The sequence below is a fragment of the Phlebotomus papatasi genome, chromosome 3, assembly GCF_024763615.1.
Source record: "Phlebotomus papatasi isolate M1 chromosome 3, Ppap_2.1, whole genome shotgun sequence".
Taxonomy (NCBI): Eukaryota; Metazoa; Arthropoda; class Insecta; order Diptera; family Psychodidae; genus Phlebotomus; species Phlebotomus papatasi.
Genome location: NC_077224.1, coordinates 63,583,719 through 63,609,650, shown reverse-complemented (window position 1 = coordinate 63,609,650; position 25,932 = coordinate 63,583,719). Strand labels below are relative to the sequence as shown.

The window sequence follows — 25,932 nt, the reverse complement described above, 5'->3', positions numbered from 1 at the left end:
TCAAAAAAAAATTTTTTTAGGCATATTTTGTATGCAAATCTTTAAACGCGAATATCTCCTAAACTAGAAGAGATAGATCCCCCAAAGTTGGCATCAAAAAAAAATTTTTTTTAGGCATATTTTGTATGCAAATCTTTAAACGCGAATATCTCCTAAACTAGAAGAGATAGACCCCCCAAAGTTGGCATCAAAAAAAATTTTTTAGGCATATTTTGTATGCAAATCTTTAAACGCGAATATCTCCTAAACTAGAAGAGATAGACCCCCCAAAGTTGGCATCAAAAAAAAATTTTTTTAGGCATATTTTGTATGCAAATCTTTAAACGCGAATATCTCCTAAACTAGAAGAGATAGACCCCCCAAAGTTGGCATCAAAAAAAAATTTTTTTAGGCATATTTTGTATGCAAATCTTTAAACGCGAATATCTCCTAAACTAGAAGAGATAGACCCCCCAAAGTTGGCATCAAAAAAAAATTTTTTTAGGCATATTTTGTATGCAAATCTTTAAACGCGAATATCTCCTAAACTAGAAGAGATAGACCCCCCAAAGTTGGCATCAAAAAAACATTTTTTTAGGCATATTTTGTATGCAAATCTTTAAACGCGAATATCTCCTAAACTAGAAGAGATAGACCCCCCAAAGTTGGCATCAAAAAAAAATTTTTTTAGGCATATTTTGTATGCAAATCTTTAAACGCGAATATCTCCTAAACTAGAAGAGATAGACCCCCCAAAGTTGGCATCAAAAAAACATTTTTTTAGGCATATTTTGTATGCAAATCTTTAAACGCGAGTATCTCCTAAACTAGAAGAGATAGACCCCCCAAAGTTGGCATCAAAAAAAATTTTTTTTAGGCATATTTTGTATGCAAATCTTTAAACGCGAATATCTCCTAAACTAGAAGAGATAGACCCCCCAAAGTTGGCATCAAAAAAAATTTTTTTAGGCATATTTTGTATGCAAATCTTTAAACGCGAATATCTCCTAAACTAGAAGAGATAGACCCCCCAAAGTTGGCATCAAAAAAAATTTTTTTTAGGCATATTTTGTATGCAAATCTTTAAACGCGAATATCTCCTAAACCAGAAGAGATAGACCCCCAAAGTTGGCATCAAAAAAAATTTTTTTAGGCATATTTTGTATGCAAATCTTTAAACGCGTACATCTCCTAAACTAGAAGAGATAGACCCCCCAAAGTTGGCATCAAAAAAAATTTTTTTTAGGCATATTTTGTATGCAAATCTTTAAACGCGAATATCTCCTAAACTAGAAGAGATAGACCCCCCAAAGTTGGCATCAAAAAAAATTTTTTTTAGGCATATTTTGTATGCAAATCTTTAAACGCGAATATCTCCTAAACTAGAAGAGATAGACCCCCCAAAGTTGGCATCAAAAAAAATTTTTTTTAGGCATATTTTGTATGCAAATCTTTAAACGCGAATATCTCCTAAACTAGAAGAGATAGACCCCCCAAAGTTGGCATCAAAAAAAATTTTTTTTAGGCATATTTTGTATGCAAATCTTTAAACGCGAATATCTCCTAAACTAGAAGAGATAGACCCCCCAAAGTTGGCATCAAAAAAAATTTTTTTAGGTATATTTTGTATGCAAATCTTTAAACGCGAATATCTCCTAAACTAGAAGAAATAGACCCCCCAAAGTTGGCATCAAAAAAAATTTTTTTAGGCATATTTTGTATGCAAATCTTTAAACGCGAATATCTCCTAAACTAGAAGAGATAGACCCCCCAAAGTTGGCATCAAAAAAAATTTTTTTAGGCATATTTTGTATGCAAATCTTTAAACGCGAATATCTCCTAAACTAGAAGAGATAGACCCCCCAAAGTTGGCATCAAAAAACATTTTTTTATGCATATTTTGTATGCAAATCTTTAAACGCGAATATCTCCTAAACTAGAAGAGATAGACCCCCCAAAGTTGGCATCAAAAAAAAATTTTTTTAGGCATATTTTGTATGCAAATCTTTAAACGCGAATATCTCCTAAACTAGAAGAGATAGACCCCCCAAAGTTGGCATCAAAAAAAATCTTTTTAGGCATATTTTGTATGCAAATCTTTAAACGCGAATATCTCCTAAACTAGAAGAGATAGACCCCCCAAAGTTGGCATCAAAAAAAATTTTTTTTAGGCATATTTTGTATGCAAATCTTTAAACGCGAATATCTCCTAAACTAGAAGAGATAGACCCCCAGAGTTGGCATCAAAAAAAATTTTTTTAGGCATATTTTGTATGCAAATCTTTAAACGCGAATATCTCCTAAACTAGAAGAGATAGACCCCCCAAAGTTGGCATCAAAAAAAAATTTTTTAGGCATATTTTGTATGCAAATCTTTAAACGCGAATATCTCCTAAACTAGAAGAGATAGACCCCCCAAAGTTGGCATCAAAAAACATTTTTTTATGCATATTTTGTATGCAAATCTTTAAACGCGAATATCTCCTAAACTAGAAGAGATAGATCCCCCAAAGTTGGCATCAAAAAAAATTTTTTTAGGCATATTTTGTATGCAAATCTTTAAACGCGAATATCTCCTAAACTAGAAGAGATAGACCCCTCAAAGTTGGCATCAAAAAAATTTTTTTTAGGCATATTTTGTATGCAAATCTTTAAACGCGAATATCTCCTAAACTAGAAGAGATAGACCCCCCAAAGTTGGCATCAAAAAAAAATTCTTTTAGGCATATTTTGTATGCAAATCTTTAAACGCGAATATCTCCTAAACTAGAAGAGATAGACCCCCCAAAGTTGGCATCAAAAAAAAATTTTTTTAGGCATATTTTGTATGCAAATCTTTAAACGCGAATATCTCCTAAACTAGAAGAGATAGACCCCCCAAAGTTGGCATCAAAAAAAAATTTTTTAGGCATATTTTGTATGCAAATCTTTAAACGCGAATATCTCCTAAACTAGAAGAGATAGACCCCCCAAAGTTGGCATCAAAAAACATTTTTTTATGCATATTTTGTATGCAAATCTTTAAACGCGAATATCTCCTAAACTAGAAGAGATAGATCCCCCAAAGTTGGCATCAAAAAAAAATTTTTTTAGGCATATTTTGTATGCAAATCTTTAAACGCGAATATCTCCTAAACTAGAAGAGATAGACCCCCCAAAGTTGGCATCAAAAAAAATTTTTTTAGGCATATTTTGTATGCAAATCTTTAAACGCGAATATCTCCTAAACTAGAAGAGATAGACCCCCCAAAGTTGGCATCAAAAAACATTTTTTTATGCATATTTTGTATGCAAATCTTTAAACGCGAATATCTCCTAAACTAGAAGAGATAGACCCCCCAAAGTTGGCATCAAAAAAAATTTTTTTAGGCATATTTTGTATGCAAATCTTTAAACGCGAATATCTCCTAAACTAGAAGAGATAGACTCCCCAAAGTTGGCATCAAAAAAAATTTTTTTTAGGCATATTTTGTATGCAAATCTTTAAACGCGAATATCTCCTAAAATAGAAGAGATAGACCCCCCAAAGTTGGCATCAAAAAAAAATTTTTTTAGGCATATTTTGTATGCAAATCTTTAAACGCGAATATCTCCTAAACTAGAAGAGATAGATCCCCCAAAGTTGGCATCAAAAAAAATTTTTTTTAGGCATATTTTGTATGCAAATCTTTAAACGCGAATATCTCCTAAACTAGAAGAGATAGACCCCCCAAAGTTGGCATCAAAAAAAATTTTTTAGGCATATTTTGTATGCAAATCTTTAAACGCGAATATCTCCTAAACTAGAAGAGATAGACCCCCCAAAGTTGGCATCAAAAAAAATTTTTTAGGCATATTTTGTATGCAAATCTTTAAACGCGAATATCTCCTAAACTAGAAGAGATAGACCCCCCAAAGTTGGCATCAAAAAAACATTTTTTTAGGCATATTTTGTATGCAAATCTTTAAACGCGAATATCTCCTAAACTAGAAGAGATAGACCCCCCAAAGTTGGCATAAAAAAAAATTTTTTTAGGCATATTTTGTATGCAAATCTTTAAACGCGAATATCTCCTAAACTAGAAGAGATAGACCCCCCAAAGTTGGCATCAAAAAAAAATTTTTTTAGGCATATTTTGTATGCAAATCTTTAAACGCGAATATCTCCTAAACTAGAAGAGATAGACCCCCCAAAGTTGGCATAAAAAAAAATTTTTTTAGGCATATTTTGTATGCAAATCTTTAAACGCGAATATCTCCTAAACTAGAAGAGATAGACCCCCCAAAGTTGGCATCAGAAAAAAAATTTTTTAGGCATATTTTGTATGCAAATCTTTAAACGCGAATATCTCCTAAACTAGAAGAGATAGACCCCCCAAAGTTGGCATCAAAAAAAAATTTTTTAGGCATATTTTGTATGCAAATCTTTAAACGCGAATATCTCCTAAACTAGAAGAGATAGATCCCCCAAAGTTGGCATCAAAAAAAAAATTTTTTAGGCATATTTTGTATGCAAATCTTTAAACGCGAATATCTCCTAAACTAGAAGAGATAGACCCCCCAAAGTTGGCATCAAAAAAAAATTTTTTAGGCATATTTTGTATGCAAATCTTTAAACGCGAATATCTCCTAAACTAGAAGAGATAGACCCCCCAAAGTTGGCATCAAAAAACATTTTTTTATGCATATTTTGTATGCAAATCTTTAAACGCGAATATCTCCTAAACTAGAAGAGATAGACCCCCCAAAGTTGGCATCAAAAAAAATTTTTTTAGGCATATTTTGTATGCAAATCTTTAAACGCGAATATCTCCTAAACTAGAAGAGATAGACTCCCCAAAGTTGGCATCAAAAAAAATTTTTTTTAGGCATATTTTGTATGCAAATCTTTAAACGCGAATATCTCCTAAAATAGAAGAGATAGACCCCCCAAAGTTGGCATCAAAAAAAAATTTTTTTAGGCATATTTTGTATGCAAATCTTTAAACGCGAATATCTCCTAAACTAGAAGAGATAGATCCCCCAAAGTTGGCATCAAAAAAAAATTTTTTTTAGGCATATTTTGTATGCAAATCTTTAAACGCGAATATCTCCTAAACTAGAAGAGATAGACCCCCCAAAGTTGGCATCAAAAAAAATTTTTTAGGCATATTTTGTATGCAAATCTTTAAACGCGAATATCTCCTAAACTAGAAGAGATAGACCCCCCAAAGTTGGCATCAAAAAAAAATTTTTTTAGGCATATTTTGTATGCAAATCTTTAAACGCGAATATCTCCTAAACTAGAAGAGATAGACCCCCCAAAGTTGGCATCAAAAAAAAATTTTTTTAGGCATATTTTGTATGCAAATCTTTAAACGCGAATATCTCCTAAACTAGAAGAGATAGACCCCCCAAAGTTGGCATCAAAAAAAAATTTTTTTAGGCATATTTTGTATGCAAATCTTTAAACGCGAATATCTCCTAAACTAGAAGAGATAGACCCCCCAAAGTTGGCATCAAAAAAACATTTTTTTAGGCATATTTTGTATGCAAATCTTTAAACGCGAATATCTCCTAAACTAGAAGAGATAGACCCCCCAAAGTTGGCATCAAAAAAAAATTTTTTTAGGCATATTTTGTATGCAAATCTTTAAACGCGAATATCTCCTAAACTAGAAGAGATAGACCCCCCAAAGTTGGCATCAAAAAAACATTTTTTTAGGCATATTTTGTATGCAAATCTTTAAACGCGAGTATCTCCTAAACTAGAAGAGATAGACCCCCCAAAGTTGGCATCAAAAAAAATTTTTTTTAGGCATATTTTGTATGCAAATCTTTAAACGCGAATATCTCCTAAACTAGAAGAGATAGACCCCCCAAAGTTGGCATCAAAAAAAATTTTTTTAGGCATATTTTGTATGCAAATCTTTAAACGCGAATATCTCCTAAACTAGAAGAGATAGACCCCCCAAAGTTGGCATCAAAAAAAATTTTTTTTAGGCATATTTTGTATGCAAATCTTTAAACGCGAATATCTCCTAAACCAGAAGAGATAGACCCCCAAAGTTGGCATCAAAAAAAATTTTTTTAGGCATATTTTGTATGCAAATCTTTAAACGCGTACATCTCCTAAACTAGAAGAGATAGACCCCCCAAAGTTGGCATCAAAAAAAATTTTTTTTAGGCATATTTTGTATGCAAATCTTTAAACGCGAATATCTCCTAAACTAGAAGAGATAGACCCCCCAAAGTTGGCATCAAAAAAAATTTTTTTTAGGCATATTTTGTATGCAAATCTTTAAACGCGAATATCTCCTAAACTAGAAGAGATAGACCCCCCAAAGTTGGCATCAAAAAAAATTTTTTTTAGGCATATTTTGTATGCAAATCTTTAAACGCGAATATCTCCTAAACTAGAAGAGATAGACCCCCCAAAGTTGGCATCAAAAAAAATTTTTTTTAGGCATATTTTGTATGCAAATCTTTAAACGCGAATATCTCCTAAACTAGAAGAGATAGACCCCCCAAAGTTGGCATCAAAAAAAATTTTTTTAGGTATATTTTGTATGCAAATCTTTAAACGCGAATATCTCCTAAACTAGAAGAAATAGACCCCCCAAAGTTGGCATCAAAAAAAATTTTTTTAGGCATATTTTGTATGCAAATCTTTAAACGCGAATATCTCCTAAACTAGAAGAGATAGACCCCCCAAAGTTGGCATCAAAAAAAATTTTTTTAGGCATATTTTGTATGCAAATCTTTAAACGCGAATATCTCCTAAACTAGAAGAGATAGACCCCCCAAAGTTGGCATCAAAAAACATTTTTTTATGCATATTTTGTATGCAAATCTTTAAACGCGAATATCTCCTAAACTAGAAGAGATAGACCCCCCAAAGTTGGCATCAAAAAAAAATTTTTTTAGGCATATTTTGTATGCAAATCTTTAAACGCGAATATCTCCTAAACTAGAAGAGATAGACCCCCCAAAGTTGGCATCAAAAAAAATCTTTTTAGGCATATTTTGTATGCAAATCTTTAAACGCGAATATCTCCTAAACTAGAAGAGATAGACCCCCCAAAGTTGGCATCAAAAAAAATTTTTTTTAGGCATATTTTGTATGCAAATCTTTAAACGCGAATATCTCCTAAACTAGAAGAGATAGACCCCCAGAGTTGGCATCAAAAAAAATTTTTTTAGGCATATTTTGTATGCAAATCTTTAAACGCGAATATCTCCTAAACTAGAAGAGATAGACCCCCCAAAGTTGGCATCAAAAAAAAATTTTTTAGGCATATTTTGTATGCAAATCTTTAAACGCGAATATCTCCTAAACTAGAAGAGATAGACCCCCCAAAGTTGGCATCAAAAAACATTTTTTTATGCATATTTTGTATGCAAATCTTTAAACGCGAATATCTCCTAAACTAGAAGAGATAGATCCCCCAAAGTTGGCATCAAAAAAAATTTTTTTAGGCATATTTTGTATGCAAATCTTTAAACGCGAATATCTCCTAAACTAGAAGAGATAGACCCCTCAAAGTTGGCATCAAAAAAATTTTTTTTAGGCATATTTTGTATGCAAATCTTTAAACGCGAATATCTCCTAAACTAGAAGAGATAGACCCCCCAAAGTTGGCATCAAAAAAAAATTCTTTTAGGCATATTTTGTATGCAAATCTTTAAACGCGAATATCTCCTAAACTAGAAGAGATAGACCCCCCAAAGTTGGCATCAAAAAAAAATTTTTTTAGGCATATTTTGTATGCAAATCTTTAAACGCGAATATCTCCTAAACTAGAAGAGATAGACCCCCCAAAGTTGGCATCAAAAAAAAATTTTTTAGGCATATTTTGTATGCAAATCTTTAAACGCGAATATCTCCTAAACTAGAAGAGATAGACCCCCCAAAGTTGGCATCAAAAAACATTTTTTTATGCATATTTTGTATGCAAATCTTTAAACGCGAATATCTCCTAAACTAGAAGAGATAGATCCCCCAAAGTTGGCATCAAAAAAAAATTTTTTTAGGCATATTTTGTATGCAAATCTTTAAACGCGAATATCTCCTAAACTAGAAGAGATAGACCCCCCAAAGTTGGCATCAAAAAAAATTTTTTTAGGCATATTTTGTATGCAAATCTTTAAACGCGAATATCTCCTAAACTAGAAGAGATAGACCCCCCAAAGTTGGCATCAAAAAACATTTTTTTATGCATATTTTGTATGCAAATCTTTAAACGCGAATATCTCCTAAACTAGAAGAGATAGACCCCCCAAAGTTGGCATCAAAAAAAATTTTTTTAGGCATATTTTGTATGCAAATCTTTAAACGCGAATATCTCCTAAACTAGAAGAGATAGACTCCCCAAAGTTGGCATCAAAAAAAATTTTTTTTAGGCATATTTTGTATGCAAATCTTTAAACGCGAATATCTCCTAAAATAGAAGAGATAGACCCCCCAAAGTTGGCATCAAAAAAAAATTTTTTTAGGCATATTTTGTATGCAAATCTTTAAACGCGAATATCTCCTAAACTAGAAGAGATAGATCCCCCAAAGTTGGCATCAAAAAAAATTTTTTTTAGGCATATTTTGTATGCAAATCTTTAAACGCGAATATCTCCTAAACTAGAAGAGATAGACCCCCCAAAGTTGGCATCAAAAAAAATTTTTTAGGCATATTTTGTATGCAAATCTTTAAACGCGAATATCTCCTAAACTAGAAGAGATAGACCCCCCAAAGTTGGCATCAAAAAAAATTTTTTAGGCATATTTTGTATGCAAATCTTTAAACGCGAATATCTCCTAAACTAGAAGAGATAGACCCCCCAAAGTTGGCATCAAAAAAACATTTTTTTAGGCATATTTTGTATGCAAATCTTTAAACGCGAATATCTCCTAAACTAGAAGAGATAGACCCCCCAAAGTTGGCATAAAAAAAAATTTTTTTAGGCATATTTTGTATGCAAATCTTTAAACGCGAATATCTCCTAAACTAGAAGAGATAGACCCCCCAAAGTTGGCATCAAAAAAAAATTTTTTTAGGCATATTTTGTATGCAAATCTTTAAACGCGAATATCTCCTAAACTAGAAGAGATAGACCCCCCAAAGTTGGCATAAAAAAAAATTTTTTTAGGCATATTTTGTATGCAAATCTTTAAACGCGAATATCTCCTAAACTAGAAGAGATAGACCCCCCAAAGTTGGCATCAAAAAAAAAATTTTTTAGGCATATTTTGTATGCAAATCTTTAAACGCGAATATCTCCTAAACTAGAAGAGATAGACCCCCCAAAGTTGGCATCAAAAAAAAATTTTTTAGGCATATTTTGTATGCAAATCTTTAAACGCGAATATCTCCTAAACTAGAAGAGATAGATCCCCCAAAGTTGGCATCAAAAAAAAAATTTTTTAGGCATATTTTGTATGCAAATCTTTAAACGCGAATATCTCCTAAACTAGAAGAGATAGACCCCCCAAAGTTGGCATCAAAAAAAAATTTTTTAGGCATATTTTGTATGCAAATCTTTAAACGCGAATATCTCCTAAACTAGAAGAGATAGACCCCCCAAAGTTGGCATCAAAAAACATTTTTTTATGCATATTTTGTATGCAAATCTTTAAACGCGAATATCTCCTAAACTAGAAGAGATAGACCCCCCAAAGTTGGCATCAAAAAAAATTTTTTTAGGCATATTTTGTATGCAAATCTTTAAACGCGAATATCTCCTAAACTAGAAGAGATAGACTCCCCAAAGTTGGCATCAAAAAAAATTTTTTTTAGGCATATTTTGTATGCAAATCTTTAAACGCGAATATCTCCTAAACTAGAAGAGATAGACCCCCCAAAGTTGGCATCAAAAAAAAATTTTTTTAGGCATATTTTGTATGCAAATCTTTAAACGCGAATATCTCCTAAACTAGAAGAGATAGATCCCCCAAAGTTGGCATCAAAAAAAATTTTTTTTAGGCATATTTTGTATGCAAATCTTTAAACGCGAATATCTCCTAAACTAGAAGAGATAGACCCCCCAAAGTTGGCATCAAAAAAAATTTTTTAGGCATATTTTGTATGCAAATCTTTAAACGCGAATATCTCCTAAACTAGAAGAGATAGACCCCCCAAAGTTGGCATCAAAAAACATTTTTTTATGCATATTTTGTATGCAAATCTTTAAACGCGAATATCTCCTAAACTAGAAGAGATAGACCCCCCAAAGTTGGCATCAAAAAAAATTTTTTTAGGCATATTTTGTATGCAAATCTTTAAACGCGAATATCTCCTAAACTAGAAGAGATAGACCCCCAAAGTTGGCATCAAAAAAAAATTTTTTAGGCATATTTTGTATGCAAATCTTTAAACGCGAATATCTCCTAAACTAGAAGAGATAGACCCCCCAAAGTTGGCATCAAAAAAACATTTTTTTAGGCATATTTTGTATGCAAATCTTTAAACGCGAATATCTCCTAAACTAGAAGAGATAGACCCCCCAAAGTTGGCATAAAAAAAAATTTTTTTAGGCATATTTTGTATGCAAATCTTTAAACGCGAATATCTCCTAAACTAGAAGAGATAGACCCCCCAAAGTTGGCATCAAAAAAAAATTTTTTTAGGCATATTTTGTATGCAAATCTTTAAACGCGAATATCTCCTAAACTAGAAGAGATAGACCCCCCAAAGTTGGCATCAAAAAAAAAATTTTTAGGCATATTTTGTATGCAAATCTTTAAACGCGAATATCTCCTAAACTAGAAGAGATAGACCCCCCAAAGTTGGCATCAAAAAAAAAATTTTTTAAGCCTATTTTGTATGCAAATCTTTAAACGCGAATATCTCCTAAACTAGAAGAGATAGACCCCCCAAAGTTGGCATCAAAAAAAAATTTTTTAGGCATATTTTGTATGCAAATCTTTAAACGCGAATATCTCCTAAACTAGAAGAGATAGATCCCCCAAAGTTGGCATCAAAAAAAAATTTTTTTAGGCATATTTTGTATGCAAATCTTTAAACGCGAATATCTCCTAAACTAGAAGAGATAGACCCCCCAAAGTTGGCATCAAAAAACATTTTTTTATGCATATTTTGTATGCAAATCTTTAAACGCGAATATCTCCTAAACTAGAAGAGATAGACCCCCCAAAGTTGGCATCAAAAAAAATTTTTTTAGGCATATTTTGTATGCAAATCTTTAAACGCGAATATCTCCTAAACTAGAAGAGATAGACCCCCAAAGTTGGCATCAAAAAAAAATTTTTTAGGCATATTTTGTATGCAAATCTTTAAACGCGAATATCTCCTAAACTAGAAGAGATAGACCCCCCAAAGTTAGCATCAAAAAAAAATTTTTAGGCATATTTTGTATGCAAATCTTTAAACGCGAATATCTCCTAAACTAGAAGAGATAGACCCCCCAAAGTTGGCATCAAAAAAAAATTTTTTTAGGCATATTTTGTATGCAAATCTTTAAACGCGAATATCTCCTAAACTAGAAGAGATAGACCCCCCAAAGTTGGCATCAAAAAAAAATTTTTTAGGCATATTTTGTATGCAAATCTTTAAACGCGAATATCTCCTAAACTAGAAGAGATAGATCCCCCAAAGTTGGCATCAAAAAAAAATTTTTTTAGGCATATTTTGTATGCAAATCTTTAAACGCGAATATCTCCTAAACTAGAAGAGATAGACCCCCCAAAGTTGGCATCAAAAAAAATTTTTTTAGGCATATTTTGTATGCAAATCTTTAAACGCGAATATCTCCTAAACTAGAAGAGATAGACCCCCCAAAGTTGGCATCAAAAACATTTTTTTATGCATATTTTGTATGCAAATCTTTAAACGCGAATATCTCCTAAACTAGAAGAGATAGACCCCCCAAAGTTGGCATCAAAAAAAATTTTTTTAGGCATATTTTGTATGCAAATCTTTAAACGCGAATATCTCCTAAACTAGAAGAGATAGACTCCCCAAAGTTGGCATCAAAAAAAAATTTTTTTAGGCATATTTTGTATGCAAATCTTTAAACGCGAATATCTCCTAAAATAGAAGAGATAGACCCCCCAAAGTTGGCATCAAAAAAAAATTTTTTTAGGCATATTTTGTATGCAAATCTTTAAACGCGAATATCTCCTAAACTAGAAGAGATAGATCCCCCAAAGTTGGCATCAAAAAAAATTTTTTTAGGCATATTTTGTATGCAAATCTTTAAACGCGAATATCTCCTAAACTAGAAGAGATAGACCCCCAAAGTTGGCATCAAAAAAAAATTTTTTTTAGGCATATTTTGTATGCAAATCTTTAAACGCGAATATCTCCTAAACTAGAAGAGATAGACTCCCCAAAGTTGGCATCAAAAAAAATTTTTTTTAGGCATATTTTGTATGCAAATCTTTAAACGCGAATATCTCCTAAACTAGAAGAGATAGACCCCCCAAAGTTGGCATCAAAAAACATTTTTTTATGCATATTTTGTATGCAAATCTTTAAACGCGAATATCTCCTAAACTAGAAGAGATAGACCCCCCAAAGTTGGCATCAAAAAAAATTTTTTTAGGCATATTTTGTATGCAAATCTTTAAACGCGAATATCTCCTAAACTAGAAGAGATAGACCCCCAAAGTTGGCATCAAAAAAAAATTTTTTAGGCATATTTTGTATGCAAATCTTTAAACGCGAATATCTCCTAAACTAGAAGAGATAGACCCCCCAAAGTTAGCATCAAAAAAAAATTTTTAGGCATATTTTGTATGCAAATCTTTAAACGCGAATATCTCCTAAACTAGAAGAGATAGACCCCCCAAAGTTGGCATCAAAAAAAAATTTTTTTAGGCATATTTTGTATGCAAATCTTTAAACGCGAATATCTCCTAAACTAGAAGAGATAGACCCCCCAAAGTTGGCATCAAAAAAAAATTTTTTAGGCATATTTTGTATGCAAATCTTTAAACGCGAATATCTCCTAAACTAGAAGAGATAGATCCCCCAAAGTTGGCATCAAAAAAAAATTTTTTTAGGCATATTTTGTATGCAAATCTTTAAACGCGAATATCTCCTAAACTAGAAGAGATAGACCCCCCAAAGTTGGCATCAAAAAAAATTTTTTTAGGCATATTTTGTATGCAAATCTTTAAACGCGAATATCTCCTAAACTAGAAGAGATAGACCCCCCAAAGTTGGCATCAAAAACATTTTTTTATGCATATTTTGTATGCAAATCTTTAAACGCGAATATCTCCTAAACTAGAAGAGATAGACCCCCCAAAGTTGGCATCAAAAAAAATTTTTTTAGGCATATTTTGTATGCAAATCTTTAAACGCGAATATCTCCTAAACTAGAAGAGATAGACTCCCCAAAGTTGGCATCAAAAAAAATTTTTTTTAGGCATATTTTGTATGCAAATCTTTAAACGCGAATATCTCCTAAAATAGAAGAGATAGACCCCCCAAAGTTGGCATCAAAAAAAAATTTTTTTAGGCATATTTTGTATGCAAATCTTTAAACGCGAATATCTCCTAAACTAGAAGAGATAGATCCCCCAAAGTTGGCATCAAAAAAAATTTTTTTTAGGCATATTTTGTATGCAAATCTTTAAACGCGAATATCTCCTAAACTAGAAGAGATAGACCCCCCAAAGTTGGCATCAAAAAAAATTTTTTAGGCATATTTTGTATGCAAATCTTTAAACGCGAATATCTCCTAAACTAGAAGAGATAGACCCCCCAAAGTTAGCATCAAAAAACATTTTTTTATGCATATTTTGTATGCAAATCTTTAAACGCGAATATCTCCTAAACTAGAAGAGATAGACCCCCCAAAGTTGGCATCAAAAAACATTTTTTTAGGCATATTTTGTATGCAAATCTTTAAACGCGAATATCTCCTAAACTAGAAGAGATAGACCCCCAAAGTTGGCATCAAAAAAAATTTTTTTAAGGCATATTTTGTATGCAAATCTTTAAACGCGAATATCTCCTAAACTAGAAGAGATAGACCCCCCAAAGTTGGCATCAAAAAAACATTTTTTTAGGCATATTTTGTATGCAAATCTTTAAACGCGAATATCTCCTAAACTAGAAGAGATAGACCCCCCAAAGTTGGCATAAAAAAAAATTTTTTTAGGCATATTTTGTATGCAAATCTTTAAACGCGAATATCTCCTAAACTAGAAGAGATAGACCCCCCAAAGTTGGCATCAAAAAAAAATTTTTTTAGGCATATTTTGTATGCAAATCTTTAAACGCGAATATCTCCTAAACTAGAAGAGATAGACCCCCCAAAGTTGGCATCAAAAAAAAAAATTTTTAGGCATATTTTGTATGCAAATCTTTAAACGCGAATATCTCCTAAACTAGAAGAGATAGACCCCCCAAAGTTGGCATCAAAAAAAAAATTTTTTAAGCCTATTTTGTATGCAAATCTTTAAACGCGAATATCTCCTAAACTAGAAGAGATAGACCCCCCAAAGTTGACATCAAAAAAAATTTTTTTAGGCATATTTTGTATGCAAATCTTTAAACGCGAATATCTCCTAAACTAGAAGAGATAGACCCCCCAAAGTTGGCATCAAAAAAAATTTTTTTAGGCATATTTTGTATGCAAATCTTTAAACGCGAATATCTCCTAAACTAGAAGAGATAGACCCCCCAAAGTTGGCATCAAAAAAAAAATTTTAGGCATATTTTGTATGCAAATCTTTAAACGCGAATATCTCCTAAACTAGAAGAGATAGACCCCCCAAAGTTGGCATCAAAAAAAAATTTTTTTAGGCATATTTTGTATGCAAATCTTTAAACGCGAATATCTCCTAAACTAGAAGAGAGATCCCCCAAAGTTGGCATCAAAAAAAATTTTTTTAGGCATATTTTGTATGCAAATCTTTAAACGCGAATATCTCCTAAACTAGAAGAGATAGACCCCCCAAAGTTAGCATCAAAAAAAAATTTTTTTAGGCATATTTTGTATGCAAATCTTTAAACGCGAATATCTCCTAAACTAGAAGAGATAGACCCCCCAAAGTTGGCATCAAAAAAATTTTTTTAAGGCATATTTTGTATGCAAATCTTTAAACGCGAATATCTCCTAAACTAGAAGAGATAGACCCCCCAAAGTTGGCATCAAAAAAAATTTTTTTAAGGCATATTTTGTATGCAAATCTTTAAACGCGAATATCTCCTAAACTAGAAGAGATAGACCCCCCAAAGTTGGCATCAAAAAAAAATTTTTTTAGGCATATTTTGTATGCAAATCTTTAAACGCGAATATCTCCTAAACTAGAAAAGATAGACCCCCCAAAGTTGGCATCAAAAAAAAAATTTTTTTAGGCATGTTTTGTATGCAAATCTTTAAACGCGAATATCTCCTAAACTAGAAGAGATAGACCCCCCAAAGTTGACATCAAAAAAAAATTTTTTTAGGCATATTTTGTATGCAAATCTTTAAACGCGAATATCTCCTAAACTAGAAGAGATAGACCTCCCAAAGTTGGCATCAAAAAAAATTTTTTTTAGGCATATTTTGTATGCAAATCTTTAAACGCGAATATCTCCTAAACTAGAAGAGATAGACCCCCCAAAGTTGGCATCAAAAAAAATTTTTTTTAGGCATATTTTGTATGCAAATCTTTAAACGCGAATATCTCCTAAACTAGAAGAGATAGACCCCCCAAAGTTGGCATCAAAAAAACATTTTTTTAGGCATATTTTGTATGCAAATCTTTAAACGCGAATATCTCCTAAACTAGAAGAGATAGACCCCCCAAAGTTGGCATCAAAAAAAAAATTTTTTTAGGCATATTTTGTATGCAAATCTTTAAACGCGAATATCTCCTAAACTAGAAGAGATAGACCCCCCAAAGTTGGCATCAAAAAAAAATTTTTTTAGGCATATTTTATATGCAAATCTTTAAACGCGAATATCTCCTAAACTAGAAGAGATAGACCCCCCAAAGTTGGCATCAAAAAAAAAATTTTTTTAGGCATATTTTGTATGCAAATCTTTAAACGCGAATATCTCCTAAACTAGAAGAGATAGACCCCCCAAAGTTGGCATCAAAAAAAAAATTTTTTTAGGCATATTTTGTATGCAAATCTTTAAACGCGAATATCTCCTAAACTAGAAGAGATAGACCCCCCAAAGTTGGCATAAAAAAAAATTTTTTTAGGCATATTTTGTATGCAAATCTTTAAACGCGAATATCTCCTAAACTAGAAGAGATAGATCCCCCAAAGTTGGCATCAAAAAAAATTTTTTTTAGGCATATTTTGTATGCAAATCTTTAAACGCGAATATCTCCTAAACTAGAAGAGATAGACCCCCCAAAGTTGGCATCAAAAAAAATTTTTTAGGCATATTTTGTATGCAAATCTTTAAACGCGAATATCTCCTAAACTAGAAGAGATAGACCCCCCAAAGTTGGCATCAAAAAACATTTTTTTATGCATATTTTGTATGCAAATCTTTAAACGCGAATATCTCCTAAACTAGAAGAGATAGACCCCCCAAAGTTGGCATCAAAAAAAATTTTTTTAGGCATATTTTGTATGCAAATCTTTAAACGCGAATATCTCCTAAACTAGAAGAGATAGACCCCCCAAAGTTGGCATCAAAAAAAAATTTTTTAGGCATATTTTGTATGCAAATCTTTAAACGCGAATATCTCCTAAACTAGAAGAGATAGACCCCCCAAAGTTGGCATCAAAAAACATTTTTTTATGCATATTTTGTATGCAAATCTTTAAACGCGAATATCTCCTAAACTAGAAGAGATAGACCCCCCAAAGTTGGCATCAAAAAAAAAATTTTTTTAGGCATATTTTGTATGCAAATCTTTAAACGCGAATATCTCCTAAACTAGAAGAGATAGACCCCCCAAAGTTGGCATCAAAAAAAAAATTTTTTTAGGCATATTTTGTATGCAAATCTTTAAACGCGAATATCTCCTAAACTAGAAGAGATAGACCCCCCAAAGTTGGCATCAAAAAAAAAATTTTTTTAGGCATATTTTGTATGCAAATCTTTAAACGCGAATATCTCCTAAACTAGAAGAGATAGATCCCCCAAAGTTGGCATCAAAAAAAATTTTTTTTAGGCATATTTTGTATGCAAATCTTTAAACGCGAATATCTCCTAAACTAGAAGAGATAGACCCCCCAAAATTGGCATCAAAAAAAATTTTTTAGGCATATTTTGTATGCAAATCTTTAAACGCGAATATCTCCTAAACTAGAAGAGATAGACCCCCCAAAGTTGGCATCAAAAAACATTTTTTTATGCATATTTTGTATGCAAATCTTTAAACGCGAATATCTCCTAAACTAGAAGAGATAGACCCCCCAAAGTTGGCATAAAAAAAAATCTTTTTAGGCATATTTTGTATGCAAATCTTTAAACGCGAATATCTCCTAAACTAGAAGAGATAGACCCCCCAAAGTTGGCATCAAAAAAAAATTTTTTAGGCATATTTTGTATGCAAATCTTTAAACGCGAATATCTCCTAAACTAGAAGAGATAGACCCCCCAAAGTTGGCATCAAAAAAACATTTTTTTAGGCATATTTTGTATGCAAATCTTTAAACGCGAATATCTCCTAAACTAGAAGAGATAGACCCCCCAAAGTTGGCATAAAAAAAAATTTTTTTAGGCATATTTTGTATGCAAATCTTTAAACGCGAATATCTCTTAACTAGAAGAGATAGACCCCCCAAGGTTGGCATCAAAAAAAAATTTTTTTAGGCATATTTTGTATGCAAATCTTTAAACGCGAATATCTCCTAAACTAGAAGAGATAGACCCCCCAAAGTTGGCATCAAAAAAAAAAATTTTTAGGCATATTTTGTATGCAAATCTTTAAACGCGAATATCTCCTAAACTAGAAGAGATAGACCCCCCAAAGTTGGCATCAAAAAAAAAATTTTTTAGGCATATTTTGTATGCAAATCTTTAAACGCGAATATCTCCTAAACTAGAAGAGATAGACCCCCCAAAGTTGACATCAAAAAAAATTTTTTTAGGCATATTTTGTATGCAAATCTTTAAACGCGAATATCTCCTAAACTAGAAGAGATAGACCCCCCAAAGTTGGCATCAAAAAAAATTTTTTTAGGCATATTTTGTATGCAAATCTTTAAACGCGAATATCTCCTAAACTAGAAGAGATAGACCCCCCAAAGTTGGCATAAAAAAAAATTTTTTTAGGCATATTTTGTATGCAAATCTTTAAACGCGAATATCTCCTAAACTAGAAGAGATAGACCCCCCAAAGTTGGCATCAAAAAAAAATTTTTTTAGGCATATTTTGTATGCAAATCTTTAAACGCGAATATCTCCTAAACTAGAAGAGAGATCCCCCAAAGTTGGCATCAAAAAAAATTTTTTTAGGCATATTTTGTATGCAAATCTTTAAACGCGAATATCTCCTAAACTAGAAGAGATAGACCCCCCAAAGTTAGCATCAAAAAAAAATTTTTTTAGGCATATTTTGTATGCAAATCTTTAAACGCGAATATCTCCTAAACTAGAAGAGATAGACCCCCCAAAGTTGGCATCAAAAAAATTTTTTTAAGGCATATTTTGTATGCAAATCTTTAAACGCGAATATCTCCTAAACTAGAAGAGATAGACCCCCCAAAGTTGGCATCAAAAAAAATTTTTTTAAGGCATATTTTGTATGCAAATCTTTAAACGCGAATATCTCCTAAACTAGAAGAGATAGACCCCCCAAAGTTGGCATCAAAAAAAATTTTTTTAGGCATATTTTGTATGCAAATCTTTAAACGCGAATATCTCCTAAACTAGAAAAGATAGACCCCCCAAAGTTGGCATCAAAAAAAAAATTTTTTTAGGCATATTTTGTATGCAAATCTTTAAACGCGAATATCTCCTAAACTAGAAGAGATAGACCCCCCAAAGTTGACATCAAAAAAAAATTTTTTTAGGCATATTTTGTATGCAAATCTTTAAACGCGAATATCTCCTAAACTAGAAGAGATAGACCTCCCAAAGTTGGCATCAAAAAAAATTTTTTTTAGGCATATTTTGTATGCAAATCTTTAAACGCGAATATCTCCTAAACTAGAAGAGATAGACCCCCCAAAGTTGGCATCAAAAAAAATTTTTTTTAGGCATATTTTGTATGCAAATCTTTAAACGCGAATATCTCCTAAACTAGAAGAGATAGACCCCCCAAAGTTGGCATCAAAAAAACATTTTTTTAGGCATATTTTGTATGCAAATCTTTAAACGCGAATAGCTCCTAAACTAGAAGAGATAGACCCCCCAAAGTTGGCATCAAAAAAAAAATTTTTTTAGGCATATTTTGTATGCAAATCTTTAAACGCGAATATCTCCTAAACTAGAAGAGATAGACCCCCCAAAGTTGGCATCAAAAAAAAATTTTTTTAGGCATATTTTGTATGCAAATCTTTAAACGCGAATATCTCCTAAACTAGAAGAGATAGACCCCCCAAAGTTGGCATCAAAAAAAAATTTTTTAGGCATATTTTGTATGCAAATCTTTAAACGCGAATATCTCCTAAACTAGAAGAGATAGACCCCCCAAAGTTGGCATCAAAAAAAAATTTTTTTAGGCATATTTTGTATGCAAATCTTTAAACGCGAATATCTCCTAAACTAGAAGAGATAGACCCCCCAAAGTTGGCATCAAAAAAAAATTTTTTTAGGCATATTTTGTATGCAAATCTTTAAACGCGAATATCTCCTAAACTAGAAGAGATAGACCCCCCAAAGTTGGCATCAAAAAAAATTTTTTTTAGGCATATTTTGTATGCAAATCTTTAAACGCGAATATCTCCTAAACTAGAAGAGATAGACCCCCCAAAGTTGGCATCAAAAAAAAATTTTTTTAGGCATATTTTGTATGCAAATCTTTAAACGCGAATATCTCCTAAACTAGAAGAGATAGACCCCCCAAAGTTGGCATCAAAAAAAATTTTTTTAGGCATATTTTGTATGCAAATCTTTAAACGCGAATATCTCCTAAACTAGAAGAGATAGACCCCCCAAAGTTGGCATCAAAAAAAAAATTTTAGGCATATTTTGTATGCAAATCTTTAAACGCGAATATCTCCTAAACTAGAAGAGATAGACCCCCCAAAGTTGGCATCAAAAAAAAATTTTTTTAGGCATATTTTGTATGCAAATCTTTAAACGCGAATATCTCCTAAACTAGAAGAGATGGAGCCCCCAAAGTTGGCATCAAAAAAAAATTTTTTTAGGCATATTTTGTATGCAAATCTTTAAACGCAAATATCTCCTAAACTAGAAGAGATAGACCCCCCAAAGTTGGCATCAAAAAAACATTTTTTTAGGCATATTTTGTATGCAAATCTTTAAACGCGAATATCTCCTAAACTAGAAGAGATAGACCCCCCAAAGTTGGCATCAAAAAAAAAATTTTTTTAGGCATATTTTGTATGCAAATCTTTAAACGCGAATATCTCCTAAACTAGAAGAGATAGACCCCCCAAAGTTGGCATCAAAAAAAAATTTTTTTAGGCATATTTTGTATGCAAATCTTTAAACGCGATCTGTAATTGTTAGTTATCACACTTATTGGCCCCGAGAGGTTTTTTTTCTTATTCTGGTCTAAAAATATAAAAAAAGTCAGGATATCAGCAAGGAAGCAGAAAATCGAAAATTCACGATTTTTGACCAAAAATATCTTAGCTCAGGAGTTAATTGGGAACCTGCAAAAAAAATCCTAGATTTGGACATCCTTATAGTTTGTAATCATCCACAAGAATCGGATTTTTATAAATTCTAAATCGTCCAAAAAAATCTTTTTTCCATGGGTACCCAAAGTCCCAAGTGAGACGAAAGAGTTAACAGTTCAATAGAGCAACAAAAAATACTCAGTTTGATACTAGGGTGGAATTACCACTTATCGCCAGTGCCCCACTTCTCGCCACGTATATTGAAATCGCAATTTTTCAAGATTTATGAAATAAATGACCCGCAAAGTTACTTGTATTTTTATTGCTGCTACGTATAGAGTCGAAAAACAGTATTTTTTTATTTTGAATTTAAATGTTTGAGCATTTTTTAGAGGAATATTTTAAGCAAGTGCATCGAATCCAATATTTCTTACCAAATATAGTAAGTGTCATGAAACTTTTATCGAACAAAATTTAATTCTTGAATAAGTAATTTGCCTATTGAACATTTAATTGCACTTGGCGAATACATAAAATTTGAATTTAGTTAGTTAATATTTCATTTTATATAATTTTTATGTAAAAATGAGCCATAGCGGAAAGTGGTAATATTCTAAAATTGATTCACCACCTGTCGCCATTGCTTTTCAATAGGTGACGCTAACTTTACTTCATAGATTCTCAGTTGTCAAATCTACTTTGTTTATTTCCTGCAGTAGTCTAATAATTTGATTTCTCAAATAAAAGTGAAGAAAAATCATTTAATTTGAGTAATAATAAGGTGATTATGAGGAAAAAGAAATGCTGAATGTGTTCTTTGCATATTATTGCTCAAAATAATCGAGTTTGAAATTCTTCAAGTGGGTGGCGAGAAGTGGTTACAGAACTGGCGAAAAGTGGTAAAAAGTGGCGACGAAGTGGTTATTTTTGCATTGTTTATAAGAGACAGTTTTTTAAGTAGTTCAGCATTAAATTGGAGTACTATTTTTGACGAATCTGGAGTCAATACATCTCAGTAACTTAGTGTCAAAATTTGAGATATCTTATAATAAAGGGTCAAAAGTTATAATCAAATTAATTTCACATTTTTCTAAAAGTGGCGATAAGTGGTTACTCTACCTTAAATTTTTTATGATTTTTGAAGTGTTGACAAGTATTAGATCAATACCTATTATGTGTAAATTCTACCCCTGTTTTCAACACTGACATCTTTTTGCTGAGTGTAAATTTTGAAAAAAAAATCGCCATATCAAGTGCAACAACCCTCCTATCACTTCATTCAGAGAATCTGCATAAAAATGATGCAATAGTCGAGTGAATTTGTTTTTGTTCTCGCAGAAATCACAATAAAATGCAAATTGGCAGTGCAAATGGATTAAAACGGAAAATTACTCACCATTGGTCACAGAGAGCAACGACGCAAACATCCCCGGAACGTGACATTATAGTCTTTTCTGGTTCATAGTACACTTCAGCCTGTTTAGCCTGAATCAACTGATCCTTCACACACTTTTTCACATCCTGCACTTTCTTCCCGGTAAATTCCCCTACTAAGAGGATTCCATCGTAGAATCCTTTGAGGTAGACGAGCTCCTTGGCTTCCACCAATTTATCCCTGTCATTCTGACTGGCCACTTTGAATTTCTCACAGGCTGTCACTGCACTCAATTTGCCCAGTGTTGGCACTTCGATGATGGGAATTGGCTCAAAGGGAAGCACCATGTCATCCCGGATGCCATATTTCTCCCTGAATGGGGCTTTTTTCTGCAGATCCAGCAGAGCTGCATAGTCATCGGGAGAATCGGATGGGACAGAAGTGACAACACCTGTGCCCTTGTCCTCCTTGACTGACAGCATGGGGAGGGTGTAGATGACCTTGTTGAAGCTAAGAGGAGCACTCAGGGGCAATCCTAGAAGTTCCTGCCCCGTAAATTCAGCCAATTCCTCAATTTTTCCCTCGGCTGACGTCAATCCCTGATAGGACATATTTCTTGCTGCTCTCCTCGTGCAGATCCACACTTCTGCCCCAGACGTCCGGAAGGCTATGTACTTGATGTCCGGATGGAGCCAGCAATTTGTCTGGCCGTACATTGTTTCCGGACGAAGAGTTGCAGCCACAAGGAAGACTTTTCCAACATTTCCGGGCAATTTCTTTAGCTCCTGCTCGACTTTCATCTTAATCAGAGTGTACTCCTGCGGCCCAACTCCCTCCCCGGTGGATCTATCGTGATCCATACAGGGTTGCCCATCCTTGGGCGAGAAAATTGTATGCCTCTTCCCATACATCACCTTCCCGCGAGCCTTGAGATGGTTAAATTGCCATCGCACGAAGGAGTCAAAGAAGGGATTGGCATCAGTCGTGATGAAGGTCCTCCTCCAGTCCACATGAACGCCAAATCTCGTGAGATCTTTGATGGCAAAGGGCGGAAAGTATTCCAGCCAATGCTCAGACTCTGCAAATTTGGATATTTCCCCATCTGACAGACCTAGACTCTGCATAATCTGCCACTGATACTTGGCAGAGCCAGATTTGGCCACTGCTTTGCTCTTCTTCCCTTTACTCTTGTCCTTCGGGACAACATCCCTCTCCACAGTTTCCTGCTCCTCCTGAGCCTCCGGAAACTTCGGAGGGCAGCCATACTGCTCAATTTCCCTCTTCAGCTTGTCAGCACAAGCTTTAATAGGCATCCCCGTGCAATGGAGCCCAAATGGGAAGAGAACATTCCTTCCCTTCAGACGATAATACCTAATGGCAAATTCTGCCTTTGACAGGGAGAACGTATGCCCAAGATGCAGTCGCCCATTCATATAGGGAAAGGGGAAGGTGACGAAAAACTTCTCATCCAGGGACTTTCTTGGCTCTTCCGGAGCATTAATCTCATGAATCTTTCACCAAAATTCCCAATCAATACCGAAAAAATTGAATTTCTAACTATAAATCCTTACCTTCTGCTCAGCCCACATTTCCTGCACCTGCTTCTCGATCTTCTGCAGGTATTCCACCTTAAAAGTCCCCTTCCGCTCAACAGTAGCCTGAAAAAATAAGCATTTCAAGGAATTTATTCCCAGTCCCAGCCATAACCTCAAAATTGCATCATACACGGCAAATGCAATTTGGCACTTTGTCAAGCAAATCTTACCATTGTCAATGCTTCCTGGAAGTCCTGGAGAACAAATAAACTAATCTACGATTTTAATCACTGGGTAATTTCGCGAAAAATTATGAAAAACTCTAAATCCACGTCGAAACTGCCACACAAAATTTCAACACTGAAAACTTCAAGATATCACCACTGGTGGCTCTGCTGGCTGTTTGGGGATTTTCCCGCGTTTAGAATTTCTAAACGTCAATGTTTTTTGAGGTTATGTGCAATTGTTTACGTTTAGAAATCGTTTTCTCGAAGTTTCCTTGAGTTTTTCTCCTCGAAAAACTATATTTTCCTCAAGAAAAGTGACTAGAAAAATAGCAAATTAAAAATGTCTTACATGCTGCCTCATCTCCACAATGGATGGCAAGTGGATCAGGCCATTTTAAGCGAGGAAGATAGAATAATCGTGAGTAAAAGGAAATCAAAACATTGAGACAATTTCTGGAAAATGCCCATTTTTCCAGGTGATCCGCTTTGGGCACGATTGGGATCCTGCTTGTATGAAAATGGATGAAGTCCTCTACAGTATAGCTGAGAAAGTGAAGAATTTTGCTGTAATTTACCTTGTGGACATCACTGAAGTTCCGGATTTCAATAAAATGTACTTTCCCTTCCTGGAAAAATTTCAACCGCCAGACTAACAAAATCCTATTTTATTTTCAGGTACGAGCTTTACGATCCCTGCACAGTTATGTTCTTCTTCCGGAACAAGCATATAATGATTGATTTGGGCACAGGAAATAACAACAAAATCAATTGGCCTCTGGAGGACAAGCAGGAGATGATAGATATCGTTGAGACTGTCTACAGAGGAGCACGGAAGGGACGTGGCCTCGTGGTGTCACCCAAAGACTACTCCACCAAATACCGCTACTAAATGACTCAATCATTCGAGCTGACTTCTGCTGAGAATCTTGCTGGTTCTATTCGAATATAATTATAACTCACGTGAAGACATTGAAGGCGATTATTAAATTAAATGTTTTGTTTACATAATTCACATATTTCCATCTCTCTTTTTTTTATTTGGTGAGGAAAATGTGTATGATTCCTGCACATGTCGAGATAGCGTCAAGAAAAATATCATAAATATTTTCCATCCGCTTCCACGGGGCCTTTCCTTCTTCGTGGAAAGATTCACCAATGGCAAAAATGTTAGCGGTTTTTGTGAAAATTTGCGCATTTTAACTTGGGTTTTTCATTTTCCCATTTGCAGAAAATACTCATTCAATTCCTGGAAAGTATTCTTATAACAAGATTCTTTTATTTCAGAATTAAGAATAAATAAATTAGATTACGTTGAAATGTTTTACATTTTACTGCTCGAACTCAAAGAAAGAACAGCTATAGGGGAAAGTGGGGCACCGTTGATAGCGGGGCACCTTTTAAATTGGGATTTTCACCTACTTTTAAATAAAATTGAACCTTATCGTGATATAATTTAGCTGCACAGATTGAGAAGCTAAATTACATTATGATATGACTCATTCAGGTCCACTTAAACATATTAGGTGAAAAATTCCAATTTCAAATGTGCCCCACTTCCCCCTATAAATCCATTTTTTTTAATTTGTGACGTAGCTAGATGCCAAACAGTAAGAGATAACGACTACCAGTCTTCAACGACCCCTCCATAAGTTAACATTATCTAGGACAGTCTTCTTTTTCCCCCACCCTCCTCCTTCCCCTCAAAAATCGTTTTTCTACACAGTAAAAAAATGTTTAAAATTTTACTGCTATAATAGTGCAAAATCGACCATTTTAGTTGTTTAATTTAAAAATGTTTAAAAAATGCGCAACATTTTGATAATTTATTGTCACCTGATTGAAAATTAACACTATTATAGTTGACAAATTTTCAACAATGTTGTTTAATTTGAAAATCAAAAAACAACAACACTGAAACACTGTTCTAATCATAAAAATTTTTCAACAATGTTTCGTGATTTAAAACTGTTTAACAAATTCTAAAAATTACCACTATTATAGTGTGATTACAGTTTTTCACATTATTATAGTGTGAAGAAATACACAACTTTATGGTATTTTTTGTCACATGATCAAAAATTAACACTATTATAGTTTGATCATAATTTTTAACATTATTATAGTGTGAAGCCTTGTGTATTTCAACCAAATTTGTTGAATTTTTAAACAAAAGTTGTGCAAAAATT

At 33.4% G+C, this 25,932-nt stretch overlaps 2 protein-coding genes across 2 annotated transcripts in view; one reads left to right on the top strand and one right to left on the bottom strand.

Moving 5' to 3' along the window:
• LOC129807170 (leucine--tRNA ligase, cytoplasmic) overlaps positions 1–23,881 on the bottom strand; it is a 90,569-nt gene extending 66,688 nt beyond the window's left edge. Inside the window, exons 1-3 of the mRNA XM_055856259.1 lie at positions 23,750–23,881; positions 23,556–23,642; positions 22,006–23,495 (exon numbers count right to left, since the gene is read on the bottom strand). Of these exons, the coding sequence (XP_055712234.1) occupies positions 22,006–23,495; positions 23,556–23,642; positions 23,750–23,752 (1,580 nt within the window). The 5' untranslated portion in view covers positions 23,753–23,881. The remainder of the gene's footprint in view (positions 1–22,005; positions 23,496–23,555; positions 23,643–23,749) is intronic.
• A 10-nt stretch (positions 23,882–23,891) lies between these two features.
• On the top strand, positions 23,892–24,760 carry LOC129807175 (thioredoxin-like protein 4A). The gene is made up of 3 exons (XM_055856264.1): positions 23,892–24,164; positions 24,223–24,359; positions 24,422–24,760. The coding sequence occupies exons 1-3, from the start codon at positions 24,087–24,089 to the stop codon at positions 24,633–24,635; spliced, it is 429 nt and encodes a 142-aa protein (XP_055712239.1). The 5' UTR covers positions 23,892–24,086; the 3' UTR covers positions 24,636–24,760.
• The last annotated feature ends 1,172 nt before the right edge of the window (positions 24,761–25,932 follow it).